We start from the raw sequence: 22,665 nt of genomic DNA on the forward strand, positions 1-22,665 counted from the left end.
TGGCTCTATCTACACAAAGAGGACACAAATAATAATCCAAAAATTTAGGGAGATAGATGATCTAGTGAGTGAGAGTAATACAAGGATAAACATATTTGTATGGAAATGGTATTGGGGAAATTGATAAGGCCAATAAATCTCCAGGACCTTATAATCTATATTCTAGATTTCTTAAGGAAGTTGCCCGAGAAATAATGGATAAACAAAGAACAATACAGCACAGGAACAGGCCCTTCGGCCCTCCAAGCTTGCATTGACAAATTTTGCCCTTTCTGACTAAAACTCTTCACTTACATGATCTGTATTTCTCTATTCCCTTCCTATTCATGTATGCATCCAGGATTTTCTTGAATGCTGTTTCCACCACCTCCTCTGGCAATGCATTCCAGGTACTCACCACCCTTTGTGTGAGAAATTTGCATCACAAATCTCTTTTAAACTTCTCCCCCTGCACCTTGAACTTGTGTCCCTTAATAATTGACCCGTCCAACCTGGTAAAAAGACTCATACTTTTCACTCTATCCATGCCATTCACAAACTTATAAACTTCTATCAGGTTGCTCCTCAACCTCCAGGCTATTCTTCATCAATAAAATCCCGATATCAGGCAACATCCTGGTAAACCTTTTCTGTACCCTCTCCAAAGTATTTACATACTTCTTCTGGTAGTGTGGTGACCACACATTCCTGATGAAGGGCTAATGCCCAAGCCATCAATTCGTCTGCTCCTCGGATGCTGCCTGACCTACTGTGCCTTTCCAGCACCACCCTTTTCAACTCTGATCTCCAGCATCAGCAATCCTCACCTTCTCCTGGTGACCAGAATTGTATGCAGTATTCCAAGTGTGGCCTAACGAAACTTCTATAAAACTGCAGCATAGTTTGCCTATCCTTACACTCAGTGCCACTTTCAATGATGTCCTTTTTCATTACCTTCCAAAAATGCATAATCTCACATTTGTCTGGATAAACCTCCATCTGCCATTTTTCTGCCCATGCCTCCAATGGATTCATATCCTGCTATATCATCTGACAATCCTTCTCATTATCTGCAATTCAACCAATCTTAGTATCATTCGCAAATTTACTAATTAGACCAGCTGTATTTTCTTCCAAATCATTTATGTAGACCACAATCAAAAGAGGCTCCAGCACTGATCCCTGTGAAGCACCACTATTCACAGCCATCCACTCCAAAAAGCATCCATCCACTGCTACCCTCTGTCTCCTATGGCTAATCCAGTTCTGTATCCATCTTGCCAGCTCACCTCTGATACTATGTGACTTTACCTTTTGTACCAGTCTGCCATGAGGGATCTTGTCAAAGTCTTTACTGAAGTCCATGTAGACAACATCAACTGCTTTTCCTTCAATCATCTTCATCACCTCCTCAAAAGACTTGACAAAGTTAGTGAGGAATGACCTCCCCCCACACAAAACCATGCTCTCTATCACTAGTAAGTCCATTTGCTTCAAAACGCAATGATTTTCCCTGAGAATTTTTTCCAATAATTTCCCTACTGACGACATAAGGCTCACAGGCCTGTAATTCCAGGATTATCCCTGTTATCCTTGTTAAATAATGGGACAACATTGCCTATTCTCATTCCTGTGGGACCTCATCTGTGACAAAAGAAGATACAAAGATGCCTGTCAATGCTCTAGCAATTTGTTTTCTTGCCTACCTCAGTATTGTGAGATAGATCCCATCAGGACCCAGGGAGTTATCTATCTTAATACTTTAAAAGGCAGAAAACCTTTCCTTTTTAATAGCAACTTGACCTAGAAATTTGACACTCCCTCCACCATCATCCTCCACCAATTCCAATTTTTTGGTGAATACTGACACAAAGTATTTGTTGAGGACCTTACCCACCTCTTCTGGCTCCACACATAGATTCCCTCCTTTGTCCTTGAGTGGGCCAACCCTTTCCCTGGCTACCCTTTTGCTTTTTATGTGTACAAAAAGCCTTGGGATTCTCATTGCTCCTGTATGTGAATGACTTTTCATGACTCTTTTAGCTCATCTAATTCCTTGTTTAAATGTTTTCCTACTTTCCTTATATACTTCAAGGACTTTGTCAGTTTCCATCTTCCCTTTTATATCTGCTTCCTGTTTTGACCAAGATCACAACATCCCCAATCATCCAAGGTCTAAGTAATTTCCCATACCTATCCTTTTTTCTTGCAAGAACATACCACTCCTGAACTCTTATCAACTGCTATTTGAAATACTCCATGTCTGATGTAAATTTACCCTCAGTTGCCTCCAATCAACATGCTCCAGTTCCTGCCTAATATTATAATAGTATGCCTTCTACCAATTTAACACCATCACCCGAGGACTGCTGTTATCCCAATCCAAGAATATCTTAAAACTCACGGTATTATGGTCACTATTATGGATGAAGTATATGTGAGGTTATCCACTTCGGTAGCAAACACAGGAAGTCAGATTTCTTTCTGCATGGTGATGGATTGGAAAAGAGGGAGGTGCATTGAGACCTGGGAGATCTAGTACATCAATTGTTGAAAGAAACCATACAGGGGCAACAAGCAGTGAAGAAAGCAAATGGCACATTGGTCTTCACAGCAAGAGAATTTGAGTAAGGCAGCAGGGATGTCTTGTCGCAATTGTACAGAGCCTTGGTGAGACCACATCTGAAGCATTGTATGCAGTTTTAATCTCCTTATCTGAGCAAAGATTTCTGTAGTGAAGGCTTACCAGCCTAATTCCTGGGAAGGCAGGATTGATGCACGAAGAGAGGACTTTAGCAAGAACTGTATTCACTGGAGTTTAAAAGAATGAGGGACAATCTGATAGAACCCCATAAAATTCTAACACGACTAGATAGGGTAAACGCAGGAAGGATGTTCCCGATGATTGTGAAGTTCAGAACCAGAGGTCAGAGTTCAAGGATATGAGAGAGACAATTTTTCACTGAGATGAGAAAAACTTTCTTCAACCAGAGGATGGTGAGTCTGTGAAATTTTCTTCCACAGAAAGTGGTTGAGGTCAAAATATTGAAGGTTTTCAAGAAGAAGTTAAACATAGTTCTGAGAGCTAAAGGGACCAAAGAGGATAAAGTGGTTGTCGTGATCATATTGAATGGCTGAGCAGGATCAAAGGGCTGAATGGCCTATTCCTGCTCCTATTTTCTATGTTTCTATGTCAGGATATATGGCCTCCAAACCTAGCACTGAAATTTGTGCACTGCACAGGGTTTGATCCTCTGCAGACAAAGTGAATTTGTCTAGGCATCGATACTTTTCACCTAAGCAGACATTTGGGTACATTGTTCCCTTGTGCTTTCTTGATAGCAACCATAGTACTAACCAGTGTCCACTTGTCAACTAATCAGCATTTTGTTTCTCAGAGCATATACAGGTAAATTGTCGTTCCCTTTGTAAGTTGACAATTTTGTGATTCTGCCCCCATGAGTGTAAGATGGAAAGTTTCAATAGCATGTCTCTTGCTTCAGCAATACTCGAGTTCTGAACTTAACCACTACAAAACTCATCCGTTCAGTGATTTCTAACAATTACCGTCCACAAGATCTTCAACAGTGCTTCCAGTGGACATGTGTGGAATCGTGGGAGCAGTTTCTGGGTTTCTACATTTAGCTGTGCATGTGTGGATGTTAGACACTGCTGCCAGTTTCATAACTGCAATTACGTCAAACACTGATAATTTTGCCATGTTGTTCATTATTTATAGCCACAAAGAAAGATTTACTGTGAATTGAATCACTCACACGGACGCAGTTACAAATTATGAAAATACATCCATTTGATTCAGAGATTTAGGAATTGCTCCAAAAACATAGATGTCCCAACACTTCATATATCCCAAGTGTTTATCATTTGGCACTTATTTATAGTATTTTGTCTCTGTTATTTAACTACTCATTTGAGGGTAGTATTCATTATCGCAGTGAAGCATAGAATATTCTGGAAAAGTCTAGGGACCACTAATAAAAGAACTGTGGATTCTGTAAATTTAAAAGAAAAGAAGTTGCTGGAGAAGCTCAGCAGGTCTGGCGGCATGTGTGCTTCAAAGGATTAACTCTGCCTTCTCTCCATAGAGTGCATGTCTTTGTTTTCTAAGTTATAGCAATTTAAATCTAGAATTAAAATTGTGGGTGGTGTGTTAGATGTCCTGGACATTGTGAGTCAAGTGATTCATCAGATATCGAAATACAATTTGTGTTAAGGCCTGTCAAATCAGGCTTGAATACACATTGTGTGTATTTAATTTTAAGACACATTACAGGTGAATATGTCTGCATTATGTATGCCTCTTTGAGTATGTATATGGCGGTGGGAGAGGGATAATGAATATGGAATGTATCAGTTGGCTAACCTATCACCTCCCACCCATTATTGAGCTAACCCCCATAGTTCAATCAGTAGATGATTGCAAATTGGCAGTTCATAGAATTTGTACAGTGCGGAAAGATGCTATTCAGCCCATCAAATCTGTACTGACCCTCCAAAGAGCTTCCCATCCCATGCTCAATCTACCTAACTTGCACATCTTTGGACCGTGAGAGGAAACCAGAGCAATCCCACAATGACAGAGGAGAATATACAAACTCAACACAGACAAGACTGGAATTGAACCCGGGGTCCCTGGCTCTCAGGGGCAGCAGTGCTAATCACTGAGCCACTGTGTTGCATCTATTTCACCTGCCATGAGTAATTTAATATCTACCAAGTTTGTTGACTAGCATAAAGGTGAAGTAGCCATGGTCTTACCTGGCCATAGGTCTGCTCTCTTTTGGAGAGACAGAGAGACAACTGGTGATTGTTTAAACTGAGAGGGACCATACCTCAGGCAAAAAGGGAGAGGTTGAGATGGAGAGTCCTTCATGGTAACCTCAGTCAATGTAGGAATTGAACTCACATTGTTGGCATCACCCTGTGTTGCAAACCAGCCGTCCAGCCAGCTGGGTGAACCAGCACTCCAATGTTGACTAGAATAATGCCCTGCTAATGTTATCATATGGCTGTCTTAGGCAAATGTCTGGGAGTAGGTAGTCTGGTTTATCGTGGCTGAGATGAAAAATGGTAAGAAGGAGGGGGGCATCTCATTAGAGGGGTGCCCTATATTGTTCAGGGGTAGCCCCCTCCTGAACAATATGACAAACCCTCCCCCCTTCCTTTCATGCCCTCAAAATCTGCCACAGCCCTGACCTCAACACTTGGATCCTTCTCTGTCCAAAATGCACAAGATGTTGCTTTTTATTGCAGCCAGTCACTTTCTTACGCTTATTCTTGGAGTCCCACTGGCATTCATTACTGAGCTCTGGTGCAGCCAGGACTGCTGTAGTTGCTGGTCAAATCAGATTGGATTTGCATCTCCTTGCAGTGAGGGGTTTGTTATGGCTACTGGGTGACTGACTTTCTTTCTGCACCTCTTCACCCCCCCCCTCCCTATCAAATGAGGCACTTTGGTAGCGAGATGTTACTACCTCACATTCCCACTCTGGGTCTAGCTCACCAACAGGGCAAAGTAATTACTTTCGTCCAAGGAACTAAACCAAATGAAGTTTCCTGTGAAGGATTTGCAGTGGCACTCCATGCCTATTCCTTTACAATCTTTCTCACCTATGGATGTGATTGTTCTGGTACAATTTCCTTTCATTCTCAACTTTCACATGAACTTGATCCCTCTTGTCTAAGATAGTGTCCCTTTGCTGCTAATGTCTTTGAAATTAGAAGAAGTAGACTTTTCATCCAGCATACTGGGTGGCACGGTGGCTCAGTAGTTAGCACTATGGGCGGCACAGTGGCACAGTGGTTAGCACTGCTGCCTCACAGTGCCAGAGACCTGGTTTCAATTCCCGCCTCAGGCGACTGACTGTGTGGAGTTTGCGCATTCTCCCCGTGTCTGCATGGGTTTCCTCCGGGTGCTCCAGTTTCCTCCCACAGTCCAAAGATGTACAAGTCAGGTGAATTGGCCATGCTAAATTTCCCATAGTGTTAGATGTAGGGGTCTGGATGGGTTGCACTTTGACGGGTCGGTGTGGACTTGTTGGGCCGAAGGGCCTATTTCCACACTGTAAGTAATCTAATCATACTGTTTCTATTCTTTCTGTGCTATCTACCCAAATGTCTCAGACTCTGATGAGCTGTTACAAAGTATTATTATTTAGAATTGTATTATTATGTTGTTTATATTATACTCTCTGCAAACTTGTGGTCATTCAAAACTTTTTCCCTTGTTCTTATTTACGAATTCCATTCACCCTTCTTTCCTTTGCTAGCTAATCAACATTAGCCTCCAGTCAAGCGACACTTTGATTTAAAAATTCACTTTATTTTCAATTCACTTCACGACCTCTCCCTGCTGGTTTCTGTTACCCACTCCAAATCTGTAACTCCATAGCATCTCTCCAGCACTTCCTAAATCCGGACCTATTGAGCATTACTGATTTTACGTGATCTGCTATCATCAATATTGTCATCCCTTCAAGTGCCAAGATCTTGAAATGTGAAATTTACTTACTATACCCTCTCCTCCTCTCCACCTCTCTTTCCTTCTTTAAAACACTTCTTAAAACCTACCTTTTTGAGCAAGCTTTTGATCTTCATATGAATACTCTCCTTGGGCAGAATTTTCAAAAGGCTATGGAGTAGGTTGGGTTGTTCTGCACTTGTTCTGAAAATAGCATTTCCAGCAAGTAACTCAGTCTTCCTACACCCCTGGAATGAAACACAATTGTCAAAAGGTCAGTAGAGGGAGGGATGGGTATGGCAGCCCACTCACCTCTGATAAACTAGCCATTAAGTTTGTTGAAAATCTTAACAGGTGAGAGAGAACCAGGAGGAGCAATGTAATGAGCTACAATGTGATGCTGCTGCTAAATTAGAAAGTTGAAATAAAAGGTCATTCAAACTGAGTAGCAATGTGTGGCACAAAGTTACCATCACTTGATTGACATAAGTTCAGAAGCTTGTGATTGATCAAGTTTCTACACAATGAGGCTGTAGCCTTTCTGCTGTCCTGTAGCTCCAATCTGGAAGGCTATGGTAAACACAGTCATGGCCTTTAAATTTTGCTATCTGGCAGCACCTCACACTATTAAATCTGAGACAAACGTGCCAATGGCCCAGTTACAGACTTTGCATAATAAAATAATGCGTCAGTGTTGCAGATATGGCTTAGACTTGTGATAAGAAATAATTTGGTCATTGGTGTTGGACCCTGGATCGAAAATCAAACCCCTTATGTGCCTCAATATCAGATTTTGGTCTAAAATGCTCATGTGAAAAACATTGAAGTGAAGTGCTATACTGTATAGGCAATCTCCAGGTTCTGAACGGGTTCTGTTCTTGAGTACATTTGTAAGTCAGTTCGCACACAACTCAGAACACAATACAATATAACATAAAATAGACCTAAGTATGAATAAATATTCACATGTGGTCTGCCAACAGATTTCTTCAGAGAATCTGTCAGGACTTACGTGAGATCCCTGACTAATCATTTCATCCTAGCTTATTGCATTCACTCTCAGTTGTTAAGCAGCAAAACATGTATGAACATATTGGAACCTCTCTTCAATGTTGAGAAAACATTGATCACTCTGATAAAGATGTACTAGCTGAGGAGAAAAGTTTGCCCTCACACTTTACACCCCTCACACTTTACATTCTGTCTGTTTCAAACCTGTCATTCAGTATACGCACATTGAATCAATACTGAGTTAGGAAAAGAAATAGTTTATTGTCATGGCACCTATCTCAGTGTGGAGGTACTAAATATTGTTTTAAAGCCACTTGTGTGCAGCTGTCATGAATAGTAGTGCTTACAACTGTTGCTCCTAATATAAACACACAGGTCAAGGGCACATAACCTTGAAAGTCGCCGCATGAGCTGAAAGACAAATGCATGCGTGCTCATTATTCTTCCAGTTGGCATTCTCAGAGTTTTCTGGATGAACATTGGAAGGGTAGGATTAACACCTGTTGCTTTTAAAGTAAAAGCCCAGAACACATCAAAGAATGAATTATAGGCGCCTGCATGTCTCTATTCAAATCAATCTGCACTTCTCACTTGATGGATAGTACTAGTCACAAAAATGGAAAAGCAAAGCCATTAAAAATAGGCTACTTCACTTCACTACTTCATATATATTGAGTATGTAGCCAATATTCACCTTCAGTCTCACTCATTAGCAATGACCTATTCCTTTGTGTCCACCCCAAATCTGAATCCAAGCATTTCATTTAATTGCTCTACTAATTCTGTAATCATTGTGGTTGTCTACTTCACAAAATCTCATGACTAACCTGAGAATAGATATCAAACTGACTTGATTTTCTTACAGTCATGATCATCTTCTCTGATTTAGCAGAATGATCTTTCCTCTGTCCTCACAATGTGAGGAAATTTGAATGATATTCCAAAATCCCCTAAATTTTCAAATGACAGCAGATTTAAGTCTAAATGAAATTAGAGAACTTTAGGATTAAAATATTGCTATGCTTCATAAGCAATACTAAATTGAACTTTTGTTTCTTGTTTGTGAACAAAATGGACAGTTTTACTGCAAACTAAAGTTAGTGAGTAATTCAGTTACAAAGAGAAATATAATCTGGGAGTAGCCTAACAATTGTAAATGTAATTGGTAATTGGTAACTTGTTATCTGAGTAACTGCGTACAATTATGTTCTGTCACTCACTATTACAATTAAATTATGCCAAACACGAACCTATCAATTTGTGAGGATCTCTAAAAACTTCCAGGAGATGGAACTTTCTTCATCCTTCAATAAGAACACAGAGCACTTCTTCATCAATGTTGCTGTTCATGTAAACTGGCTTCATCACAGGTGTAGGTGGAGAATTCTGCTCACACTGATCTGGAGGATTATCAGAGGAATCTTGATATAGTGCGTCAAGAATTGAAGAGTCAGGTACCACACCATTTTCATCCTGCATGGAAACTGGACTTGTTAGCAACATGGTATGAGGACTGCCCTTAGGTTTATCTTTGGATCTTTAATCCTTGGATGTCTGAAGAAGAAAGACACTCATCCTCTTCCAGTGTACCTGGAGAAGGACCATAGAGGTGATCAAACTCTTGGGAAAGCTGAGAAATTATTCATGAAATATAATCCAATTTCCTGAGCATGGAATTTCGTTTAGTAGAGAAAGCTGAGGGAAGTCTTCCTAAAGTGTCAACCTATCTACTTCCAATGAAAGCTTGTGTTTCTAGAGAAATTGAAGTCAGACTTTAGAAAGCTAAATGTGACAATCATATACCTATAACAGTCCTGTATAGATTGGCCATCACATTGACTTGGAGCATCATGTACGTAGTTGGGAGCATCTGGCAATTACTATAGAAAACCCAGTTACAGAATATAGAACATAGAACAATACAGCACAGAACAGGCCCTTCGGCCCACGATGTTGTGCCGAACATTTGTCCTAGCTTAAGCACCTATCCATGTACCTATCCAATTGCCACTTAAAGGCCACCAATGATTCTGACTCTGCAACTCCCAGAGGCAGTGCAATCCATGCCCCCACCACTCTCTGGGTAAAGAACCTACCCCTGAAATCCCCCCTATACCTTCCACCCTTCACCTTAAATTTATGTCCCCTTGTAACACTCTGTTGTACCCAGGGAAAAAGTCTCTGACTGTCTACTCTATCTATTCCCCGATCATCTTATAAATCTCTATCAAGTCACCCCTCATCCTTCGCCGTTCCAATGAGAAAAGGCCTAGCACTCTCAACCTATCCTCATATGACCTATTCCCCATTCCAGGCACCATCCTGGTGAATCTCCTCTGCACCATCTCCAAAGCTTCCACATCTTTCCTAAAGTGAGGCGACCAGAACTGCACACAGTACTCCAAATGTGGCCTTACCAAGGTCCTGTACAGCTGCAACATCACCTCACGACTCTTGAATTCAATCCCTCTGCTAATGAATGCTAATACACTATAGGCCTTCTTACAAGCTCTATCCACCTGAGTGGCAACTTTCAAAGAGCTATGAACATAGACCCCAAGATCCCTCTGTTCCTCCACCTGACTAAGAAACCTACCATTAACCCTATATTCCGCATTCTTATTTGTTCTTCCAAAATGGACAACCTCAAACTTGACAGGGCTGAACTCCATCTGCCACTCCTCAGCCCAGCTCTGCATCATATCTAAGTCCCTTTGCAGCCGACAACAGCCCTCCTCACTATCAACAACTCCATTAATCTTCGTATTGTCTGCAAATTTACTGACCCACCCTTCGACTCCCTCTTCCAAGTCATTAATAAAAATTACAAACAGCAAAGTAGCCAGAACTGATCCCTGTGGAACTCCACTTGTAAGTGGGCTCCAGGCTGAATATTTACCATCTACCACCACTCTCTGACTTCGACCGGTTAGCCAGTACTCTATGCAACTGGCCAAATTTCCCACTATCCTATGCCTCCTGACTTTCCGCATAAGCCTTACCAAGGTCCTGTACAGTTGCAACATCACCTCACGACTCTTGAATTCCCGCATGGGGAACCTTATCAAATGCCTTACTAAAATCCATGTACACTACATCCACTGCTCTACCCTCATCCACATGCTTGGTCACCTCCTCAAAGAATTCAATAAGACTTGTAAGGCAAGACCTACCCCTCACAAATCCATGCTGGCTGTCCCTAATCAAGCAGTGTCTTTCCAGGTACTCATAAATCCTATCCCTCAGTACCCTTTCCATAACTTTGCCTACCACTGAAGTAAGACTAACTGGCCTGTAATTCCCGGGGTTATCTCTATTCCCTTTTTTGAACAGGGGCACAACATTCGCCACTCTCCAGTCTCCTGGTACCACCCCCCCGTTGACAGTGAAGACGAAAAGATCATTGCCAACGGTTCTGCAATTTCGTCTCTTTCTTCCCACATAACCCTAGGATATATCCCGTCAGGCCCGGGGAATTGTCTATCCTCGAGTTTTTCAAAATGCCCAACACATCTTCCTTCCTAACAAGTATCTCCTCTAGCTTACCAGTCTGTTTCATACTCTCCTCTTCAACAATACGGTCCCTCTCATTTGTAAATACTGAAGAAAAGTACTCATTCAAGACCTCTCCTATCTCTTTCGACTCAATACACAGTCTCCCACTACTGTCCTTGATCGGACCTACCCTCGTTCTCGTCATTGTCATGTTTCTCACATATGCATAAAAGGCCTTGGGGTTATCCTTGATCCTACCCGCCAAAGATTTTTCATGCCCTCTCTTAGTTCTCCTAATCCCTTTCTTCAGCTCCCTCCTGGCTATCCTGTATCCCTCCAACGCTCTGTCTGAACCTTGTTTCCTCAATCTTATGTAAGCCTCCTTCTTCCTCTTTACTAGACATTCAACCTCCCTCGTCAACCAAGGTTCTCTCACACGACCATCTCTTTCCTGCCTGACAGGTACATACATATCAAGGACACGTCGTATCTGTTCCTTGAAAAAGTTCCACATTTCAATGACATCCTTCCCTGATAGCCTATGCTCCCAACTTATGCTCCTCAGATCCTGTCTTGCAGCATTGTATTTACCCTTCCCCCAATTGCAAAAACCTACCCTGTTGCAGGCACCTATCTCTCTCCATAACCAAGGTGAACGTCACAGAATTGTGGTCACCATCACCAAAAAGCTCACCCACTAACAAGCCCATCATTTGTGCCGGTTCGTTACCAAGTACCAAATCCAATATGGCCTCCCCTCTTGTCGGACAATCTACATACTGAGTTAGAAAAGCTTCCTGGACACACTGCACAAACACCGCCCCATCCAATCTACTTGATCTAAAGAGCTTCCAATCAATATTTGGGAAGTTGAAATCACCCATGACTACTACCCTGGGGCTTCTACACCTTTCCAAAATCTGTTTCCCAATCTGTTTCTCCACATCTCTGCTGCTACTGGGGGCCTATAGTAAACACCCAACAAGGTGACTGCTCCTATCCTATTTATGACTTCAGCCCATACCACCTCCAAAGGTAGATCCCCCTCGAACTGCCTTTCTGCAGCCATTATACCATTTCTAATTAGCAACGCCACACCCCCTCCTTTTTTTACCACTCTCCCCAATCTTACTGAAACATCTGTAACCAGGAACCTCCAACAACCATTCCTGTTCCTCTTCTATCCACGTTTCCGTGATGGCCACAACATCGTAGTCCCAAGTACCGATTCATGCCTTAAGTTCACCCACCTTATTCCTGATACTCCTTGCGTTGCAGTATACACACTTGAACCCATCTCTGTGTCCGCAAGTATTCCCTGTCAGTGCTACCTTCTCCACAGCCTCCCTACATTCTTGGACATCCTGAAAAACAGATAACCTACTTGCTGGACTACTATTAGCTGGATCCCATCCCCCTGCCAAGTTAGTTTAAACCCCCCGAAGAGTGCTAGCAAACCTACCTCCCAGGATATTGGTGCCCTTCTGGTTCAGGTGCAACCCGTCCTGCTTGTACAGGTCCCACCTTCCCCAGAATGCAGTCCAATTGTCCAAATACCTGAAGTTGGACATATGCTCAACAGGTCAGCATGGAATTTTCTATTTGGCACGACATAAATGAAACCCTTGATAACCTTGCCATTAAACGCACGCATTTCCTCTAAAAATCTTTGACTGAAATGGCGTAACCCACCCGTCTATTGTGCTTGACTTATGGCAGTAGAATCCAAATGGTGTAAAGCCATTCTACAGTATCAAGCAGAAAAGGAATGAATGATTCCAAACCAACAAACAAATCAGCATTAGAATTTCTGACCATCAAATTAATTGATTAATGATCCTGTTCCATCATCTTATTTAGGGTGAAAAAAAATCCACCTACCAAGAAATTACATCACTTCTATGTCTTTTTTTTCTGGTAATTTTGTGTGTTTTACTTTTAAGAGATAATCCCACTTTACCAAAATTGCCGAATTTTGTGTCCAAATATGCAACATTGAAGGCAATTAATGGCCCCTGCTGGAAAATCTTGCCTCTGTGAAGCTTCCTTGCATCCAAATGATAGCATTGCAAAGTAGCATTTTCTACCTTTTCCTCATTTTTGTCATGTTTCTTGTTTGGGAGGCAGCCAAATTTTGGCTTAGATCACTGATAGGCTTGGATTGAGCTTTGGGATTCTGGATTAGTGGTGCTGGAAGAGCACAGCAGTTCAGGCAGCATCTGAGGAGCAGTAAAATCGACATTTTAGGCATAAGCCCTTCATCATGAAGGGCTTTTGCCCGAAACGTTGATTTTACTGCTCCTCGGATGCTGCCTGAACTGTTGTGCTCTTCCAGCACCACTAATGGAGAATCTGGTTTCCAGCAAGTGCAGTCATTCTTTTTACCTGTTGGATTGAGCTTTGGTCTGGCATTAACTTTCCCATCAACCTCAGAAAACCTCAATCTTCATTTGGAGTATAAGTTTTCTGTGCTGACTCATCTGATCAACACTGTAGAGTGAGTAGAGTTTATTCTACACTGGCATATTTCCTGTCAAACCTGGTCACCAGGATAAAGTAAGGTAAATGTATTTGTCACAAACACAGCTGTTGATATGACTAGTTTCTACAGATAAACAAATAGGCACGAGTTCATCTATTGGCTAATTAAAATTTTTTAAAAAGTTGTCATCCGAGCACATTCCCACCTCAGTTTTGCACTGGCCTTGTTTTGTATGCTGGTCCACCTGTTTGAATGTCAGTACTTGCTCTGACTGCAATAAATCAGGGAGTATGTCATCAGGAATTCAAATAAGCTCTCCCTTCAACACTGCATCTTCACCTGAGTTGGTTACAATATGTAAATTTTCAATAGATTATATTAAGATCACTGGTTGCTGGGAACACTGATTGGCCAAGAGCATTCAACAACAAGGTTCTCAGGACTGAAATAAGTATTAGAGGCTGCTAAGACTAACTGAAATTCTGCTGTGGTGTCATCAGCATCTTGCTGCGTAGGATCTGTATGACAATAGAGTCCATCGTAGGTATAAGAAAGCATTGAATTGGAGCTGCTATTGCTTTAAATGGAAACATGAGATGGTTTTGTACTTGTGCAACTACATCCTCCAAAACACAGATCTGAACTGATCTATTTATCAGTCCTCCAACTGCATTGAAGGGCCTCAGAAAGGGTAGGGGCTATTGATCTTGTTTCAACTTTGGAGTTTCTGCACCTGATCTGTCTTCAGGTAAATCTTCAACTACTTCACTTTACTTCACTCAGCCATCAAGTCACTACATTTGGGAAACCTTTTGAGGATCCTCTTGTCTTGTGTTGATATGATTGGTTTCCATAGGCAAACAAATAGGCACGGCTCATTTATTGCTTCATCAAATTTAAAAAAGTGTCTCACTTGTATCTTGTGTTTCAACTTTGCTTATTGGTTGTTCAATCTCATCCCATAACTCTTGAGATTCATCTGAGAAAAACACCATCTACCTTAGACTGGTGAGACATTCACTGCCATCTGTTCTAGCATTTGTAGCATATTTGAATATAAATGCTCCAGGTCTTCATCACGGTCAGGCTAGAGTTCTAGTGTAATGGTAAGGTTACAAAGCAGCATGATCTGTGTTGTACACGGTCCAACCTCTTAGCTGAAGACTAACACATGACTGCTGAGTCACAGTGACAACACTGAACCTTAGAGGCTCATCCACATATTAATTAATCTTATTTCCAAAGATCTTATCATTCTGTCATTTAAGATTACAACCCATGACTGATAATAATTTCAACACCTAAATTGCAATGTCACAACTCTAGGTATCATATGGATTCTGTGTAGCTGCAGCCATTTTGGATATCTGATTTTATTAATAAACAAGAGATGTGTTATGAACTTTATGTTTCCTGGACATGGTTTCAAAGAAGTTTGATTTCTTAAGCCAAAACATTGATACCCTGTTCATTATCTGAATATTCCAAGTATTTTAATTGAATGTCAGTTGTTTTGCTCAAATAATAGGAAACATAAGGACCAGTAATGAAAACATCATAAAGTTGAAATATATTTGTTCATGAAACTGCATACCTGCGTTTGTGCTTATTTGAACTGAAAGATTTGTCAGTGGGTGCAGGTCTTCCAATTGTAGTTTACTCATTAACATATGGAAGCAATACTTATTGATTATTATGCTGACATTTTTATTCTTGGAACATTGATTGTCTTTTCCAAAGTAAAATTGTGGAAATATTTCCAAAGACCACAGGGTTTTAATTTTAATTTCATTGTCACAACAGGTTTATTAAAAATATTTGTGAACACAATTTTTCCCTGTACTTGAAAAGATGGCAATGTTTATTTGGTTGGGTTCTGTGCTTTGTCACTTTATCACTACTGCAGAGTGAATAGGGTTTATTCTACACTGGCACACCTATTGACAAGTGGGGTCAACTGGGTACAGTAAGTGGATTTATTTGAAATCAAAACATGTGTTGATATGATTGGTTTCTATAGGCAAACAAATAGGCACGGCTCATTTATTGGTTCATCAAATTTAAAAAATGTCTCACTTGCATCTTCCCCACTCAGTAAGTTCCATTTCCTGTGACGATTTAAAGTCACTTCAGATATGCTTCATGGTGAATAACAATGTCTATGGAGTAATTGATTCTGTCTATAAAAGGAATGTGCCTCCGACATGAGGCAAGTATTTGTAAATTACTGGACCACTACAAGAGAAAATCACGCTCTGCAATGTCAGGACAAAGCAATGTGAATCATGTGGTGCTATTTTAACCAACCACTCATGGAAAGTCAAGAATAAAAGCAGCAATAATAAATGCACAACCTGCCTTTATTTCTCACTACATTACAATTCTTCATTAGTCTTCACAACGGTAGATTGTAAGGAACTTACAAGGTAAGATTGTAAGGAACTTACTGTAACTAGTAAGGTGAAGCAAGTTTTAACCCTGTAAATGATGACTTATTTTTAACCTGTTGTGAATAGAAAATATAATTACAATGTTACATGTAATTTTATTTTTATTTTTAACGTTTGACATATTTGTAAAATATGCTATCATCCTCAACAGTTCTGCTATAATACTTAGATCTTTATTATAGATTTATCTAGGGTGTAGCATTGATTAAATGCTGTTATATAGAATAGCATGCAAACAGAATAAATGATCTCCTGCTCCCATTAAAGTTACTCCTCCTAAACTATTCAAGACCCACATAATAATATGTGGGTCTAATTATTAGGCAGTCACAAACTAAACAAAAAAATTGGTTTTCATTTCATGCATTAGTTTTAGGTTAATAATCTGAGGATTATAGTGACTTTATCTGCTGTGTTTGACTTGAAATAGAATGATAAGCATGAAACACACTTGAGGAACATGATACATTAAGCTAAAACTATCTCAACACAAATAAAATGTGTGTTTGAAAGTAAATATCTAGTTCTTTCTGACTCCTAGAGGCTGAAAGCTTGTATAAATGGAAAACTTAACAGCCTCAAAGTGAAGGTTACCTCCTGGAGCAGCTATGTTTGCTATTAATTAATGTCCTAATATCATTAAATATGTTATTTCATGTTTTTGCTGTTCTTTTCCCATTGAGTCCTCAGCATAATGGTGCAGGTGGAAATGTTAAAATGGTGTGCTTTGCTCCACACCCATGGGATACTTTCCTGAATTCAGCCACAAACAGAATGTCAGCTCAGGAGGATTTGGGACTTATTCTCAATAAGGCCCTTAGGAAAGTGCATGGTATGTTAGCTATTGTCTAACTTAGTCCTCAGTGAACCTTCCAGCTCAGTGAGCAAACCTACATCCACAAGTCCTCAGTATGCCAGAAAATGCCAGATAACTATGGTTTAAGAAAAACATGTGTATGGCTGCTGGTAAATGCTTTGATTCTTCCTAGTAACCCTAGCTTCCTGTCCCTACTCAGGAACTTTCTGATGTGCCCAAATTCCTTAGGTTTGAGGCAGTCTTGACATCTACTTCCTAATGAGATTTGATTTCCTGCCCACCAATGGTGAGGTCATTCCAGTTGAGAATCAGTGTTAAGTTGTGTAAATGAGGCCCACAAGTCAAATTGCTTGGGAGACATGCTTGGGCTAGAGGTCTATTTTGGATTCCATATCTACAATTCCTACTCTGAGTTAAAGCAGGGTTAAAAATGATGTGTGAGATAATCATGCCTTGTCGATCCGCGGAAGTTTAATATGGCCTAAACTACTGGTGCAGTATTCCCACATTTTCCTGTGTTGGCATAATGAAGCAACTGAGCCAATGAATAAGACAGAGCAAATTAATGACTAACATTTGATATATGGGCAACCTTGCATTTCTATGGAATAAGGTCACATCTTTAGGCCAATGCAAAGCCAATGACTCTTGAAGTGCAATCATTATTGTAAGATGGGTTAAACATAGCAGCCAATTGTATATAGCATGATGCCACAAACGTTCCTTTTCTGCCATTGGAAATAGAATCCAGAATATTGGGAGAACTCAACCAATTTTCTTCAAATTATGCCACTGAACTCAAAGGAGCAGGAAGGGCTTCAGTTTAGTGTCTCTTTAAAACTGTATGGTCAACTTCTGAGGTTAGTCTTGATTCCATTTCAGAGCTATGTCTTCTATAAAATGAGGCAGGTGACCAAAAACAGTTTTGGGCCCAAAGCATTAACTCTGCTTTCTCTCCACAAATGCTGTCAGACCTGCCAAGTTTTCCAGCACTTTTTGTCTTGGCTTCCAGCATCCCCAGTTCATTGCTTTTTTCAGACTACCAATTTATTTTTGTTTTGTTTTCAGGTAAAATGTGATCTGATGGTTTGATTGGTGAATGTATTAAGAGTTTGTTCAGACATGCTCAATAAAGCAAGAACTAGCAATTCTATGCAGTACAATATTACAATTGTGCTTACAAAATAGAATGTGAATACAGTACACTAAATCAACATACTTGTGAATATTTGAAGACAATTTTAAAAATCTTGAAATATTTTTAAAACCTCTATTTTACAGGTCAAAATGTCAGAAGAAAAGTAAGTACTGAAAACATTTAGTTTTCTAAGTTCTGTCAGCAGATTACAGTTTGAAATACATGCATTTCAGAAATTGAATTAACATTGTATTTTCTGGTTTCTTTTTCCCTGTGATGTAGCAATGTACAGGTTAGTTTTGGTTTTCTTCTAATTCCTTTCTGTGAATATTGCCTAACAAATAAGGTAGGCACACAATAGCCTTAATAAGTCACATGTCTACAAATTGCAAATAAACTTTACAAATAATTGGATTTGTGGTTGTGCCTAAGAAACAATTCTAAATGTATTCTATAATAACATTTACAGACTTTTGTATTTGTTGAAATGTAAGCAATGAATGAAAGAATGAGTTTGAAATTCTGGGGGGCATATATGGGGGGGTGAGAATGGGTCTCACTTTCATCCAAGAACGAGGCTCCTAACCCTATCTTAAAATGCAGTAGTTGGTTCAGCAATGTCTGATCATTTCTGAGGAGTACCAAACCACATTTGCTCTGCTTTAGATATCCCAAGGCAATGCCTGGCTGAAGAAAAAGGACACTTACAAATAGGAACAGAAGCAATACTGTCTTTTGCCAGTAGACAATAAGCACCCTGTTGTCACCTACTAGTGAAGGATGAAGGTCCATTCTAAAAACCAAATCAGAATCAAATGAGTTGTCTAATGGCAAGATTTCTGGTACAGCATTATAAAGGAATATTAATTAAATTCCTGGACTAAAGACTAATCCATTTTTAGTGTCAGGGGCTAGTAAGATGGAGGAATCATCTTCTCAATTCATAATGGAAAATGAAAATTTGCAAAATCTCAGATCACTCTCTAAATTCTGAGCATAGGTGAGTGATTCACTCATTCTTTATTTTTGAGTCTCACTAGGATTCTAGGTCTTGGATACTTAACCATTGTTTACACTCAGTGTTGGCAGCAATCACTATTAGGTCAGATACTGTAATAATTAGGTGGAAAGTAAAGTTCTTCCTAATATAGGGCGTATGTCAGTGAAATATTTGGTATGATCAAAATTCAAAATTATTTGGGCAAATCAGTCAGATAAATGTCAAATGTCATTCGTATCATTAAAAGGGTAAATAACTTTCTCCCATGCACCTCGGTCGAATGATATAGACCAGATAACCATTCAGTAAATGAGAAAAAAGTTATAGCAAAGGATACTTAATCTAGTAGTTCCACACATGGCTATGAAATCTGAGAGAAACCATAAACTGAAATATCAACATTTATCAGATGTCACTGAAAAAATTAATAACAAAATTTCACTTCTTGAAACTTTTACTTTAAAATTAATTGGAATCAATACAAATTAAGCATGTATTGGCAGGGAAATGACACTTCAAATAAAAAAGGTGAATTTCACATTTAACAGTTAATGCAAAAAAAGTTTTAAAGCCACAAGAAATTTCCTTCAGTGTTCATGATCTTACATAGCTACGTAGATCACATAAATACTGCTCTTTAAGCATGCAAAGGACTTCAAGTGTGCTATCTGATAACAGCTTTGACCTCTGCACTTCATGAGTATCAACAAGGCTCACAACTCCAAACTTTCTCTTCCTTGGGTTATTTCAGTTCTGATGGCATAACTCCACAGAATTCCTTTTCAACTAACCAACCAATCATTTTTTTTTACATATACATTCATTCAAGGGACATGAACGTTGCTGGCTGGCCAGCATTTATTGCCCATCTCGAGTTGCCCTTGAGAAGGTGGTGATGAGCTGCCTTCCTAAACCACTGCAGTTCACCTGCTGTGGGTCGACTCACAAAGCCATTAGGGAGGGAATTGCAGAATTATGACCCAGTGACAGTGAAGGACAAGTGATATATTTCCAAGTCAAGATGATGATTGACTTGGAGGGAATAAGCATGTGGTGATGTTTCCATGAATCTGCTGCCCTTGCCCTTCTAGATGGAAGAAGTTGTGTGTTTGGAAAGTGTTGTTTAAGAATGTTTAGTGAATTTCTGCAGTACACCTTGTAGGCAGTACATACTGCTGCTATCGAATATTGATGGTGGAGGGAATAGATGCTTGTGGATGTGGTGCCAGTCAATTGGGCTGTTTTGTCCTGGATAGTGTAAGCTTGAGTGTTCTTGGAGCTGCATCCAACCAGACAAGTGAGGAGAATTCTATGACACTTATTGATTATGCCTTGAAGATGGTGGACAGGCTTTTTTGGAGCCAGGTGAGTTACTCACCGCTGTATTCCTAGCCTCTGAGTTCTTGTAGCCACTGTGTTCATGTGGTGAGTCTGGTTGAGTTTCTGGTCAATGGTAACTCCCAGGGTGTCAATAGTGGGGGATTTAATGATGGTAACACCATTGAATGTCAAGGGACAGTGGTTAGATTGTCTCTTATTGGAAATGCTTATTGCCTGGCATTTGTGTGGCATGAATGTTACTTGCCACTTGTCAGTCCAAGCCTGGATATCGTCAAACGACACAGGATCTGGACAATGGACTGCTTCAGTATTTTAGGAGCCACAAATAGCGTTGAACGTTGTGAAATAATCAGCAAACATCCACACTTCTGACCTCATAATAGAGGGAAGGTCATTGATGAAGCAGCTGAAGATAGTTGGGCCACGACAGTGCTTTGAGGAATGCCGAACAGAGATATCCTGGAGCTGAGATGACTGACCACAACAACCACAGCTGTCTTCCTATGTACCAGATATGTAACCAATATGGAGAGTTTTCCCGCTATCATCTCATTTGGAATGTTGTTTATGTTTGAATGAAGGCTGTAATGAGGTTAGGAGCGGAGTCTGTCAGGACCCTGGCAGAACCCAAACCGAACGTATTTGAGCAGATTGGGCTCTTGTTGTTTGATAGCATCATTAATGATACCTTCCAACATTTTACTGATGGTTGAGAGTAGATGGAGCAGGAATTGGCTGGGTTGGATTTGTCCTGCGTTTTGTTTATAGGATGCACTTGGGCAATTTTCCACCTTATCAGATAGATGTCATGCTTTAAATGTGCTGGAAGACATTGGCAAGGAAATTGGCAAATTCTGGAGCACAAATCTTCAGTACTGTTGCCAAAATTTTGTCAGGGCCATAGACTTTCCAATATCCAGAACTTTCAACTGTTTCTTAATATCATGTGAAATGAATCAATTTGGCAGAAGACCGGGAACTGTGATGGCAGGGACTACTGGAGGAAGCCAAATGGATCATTCACTCAATATTTCTGGCTGAAGATTGTTACAAATGCTTCAGCCTTATGATTTGCACTCCCATCATTGGTGATAGGAATATTTTTAGAGCTTTCTCCTCCAGTAAGAGGTTTAATTGTCCATCAGCATTCACAACTGGATGAGGCAGGACTGCAGAGCTTAGATTTGATCAGTTGGTTGTGAGATCGCTTAGCTTTGTCTACCACTTGTTGCCTATGATATTTGGCATGCAAGTATTCCTATTTGGCAGCTTCACCAGGTAAAGACCTCATTTTTATGTTTACATGGTGGTCCTCCTGGTACTCCTCCTAGACTGAACCAGGTTTATTCCCTGGCCTGATGGTAATGTTGAGTGGGGGATATGCCTGACCATGAGATTACAGATTTTGCTGGAGTGCAATTCTGCTACAATTGATGGCCCACTGCATGTCATTGATGGCCAATCTTGAGTTGTTAGACCTATTCAAAGTCTGTCCCATCTTGCACAGTAATAGTGCCACACAACACGATGGAAGGTATTCTCATTGTGAAGGTGGGACTTAGTCTCTAAAAGGATGGTGTGGTAGTCACTCTTACTGATATTATCATGGACAGATGCATTTGCAGCTGGCAGATTAGGTAAGGATGAGGTCAAGTATGTTTTTCTTTCTTGCTGGCACCAGTTGTACCACCTGTCTAGCAGCTATATCCTTTAGGACCCGACTAGCTTGATCAGTAGTACTGCTGCTGAACCACTCTTGCTGGTGGACACTGAAATCCGTCACCCAGAGTACATTTTGCATTTTGTCACTCTCAGTGTTTATTCCAAGTGCTGTTCCACATGGAGGAGTACGGATTCATCGATTGAGAGGATGTGATAAACATGGACAAGGAAACTTCCTGCTGATTAACTTGAAGCCATGAAACTTCATAGTGTCCAGAGTGAACTCCCTCCCAACTGTACACCACTATGCTACCACCTCTGTTCGATCTATCCTGCTGGTTGGACAGCACATATCTAGGATGGTGACGATGATGATATGTGGAATATTATGTGAGGTATGAATCCATAAGTATGACAGTCAGGCTGTTGCTTGACTAGTCTGAGAGACAACTCTCCCAGTTTTGGTACTAGCCCCCACGTTAGTAAGGACGGTTTTGCAAGGTGTACAGGGCTGTTCCTGCCGTTGCCTTTCCCATACTTAGGCCGTTCAGCATTGACCTTCGGATTTCAGTTGTTTGATGATTTGTAGTGATTGATACAACCGAATGGCTTGTTGTGCCATTTCAAAGGGCATGTGAGAGTCAATCACAGTGCTGTGGGTCTGGAGTCATATCCAAGCCGGACTAGGTGAGGATGGTTGATTTCCATTCCTGAAGGATATTAGTGAGCCAGATTTTTAAAACTTAATTCATGGGATAAAAGGACATTTCTGGCCAAGCCAGCATTTATTGCCCATCACTAATAATCCA

The 22,665-nt window shown here is 40.5% G+C and overlaps 1 protein-coding gene across 1 annotated transcript in view; it reads left to right on the top strand.

Annotated features, from left to right (window-relative positions):
- The first annotated feature begins 15,652 nt into the window (after positions 1 to 15,652).
- Positions 15,653 to 22,665, top strand: part of LOC132826620 (troponin I, slow skeletal muscle-like) — a 38,857-nt gene continuing 31,844 nt past the window's right edge. Inside the window, exons 1-3 of the mRNA XM_060842576.1 lie at positions 15,653 to 15,661; positions 15,856 to 15,874; positions 17,997 to 18,016. Coding sequence (XP_060698559.1) covers positions 15,653 to 15,661; positions 15,856 to 15,874; positions 17,997 to 18,016 — 48 coding nt within the window. The remainder of the gene's footprint in view (positions 15,662 to 15,855; positions 15,875 to 17,996; positions 18,017 to 22,665) is intronic.

Source organism: Hemiscyllium ocellatum, chromosome 23 (genome assembly GCF_020745735.1).
Source record: "Hemiscyllium ocellatum isolate sHemOce1 chromosome 23, sHemOce1.pat.X.cur, whole genome shotgun sequence".
Classification (NCBI taxonomy): Eukaryota; Metazoa; Chordata; class Chondrichthyes; order Orectolobiformes; family Hemiscylliidae; genus Hemiscyllium; species Hemiscyllium ocellatum.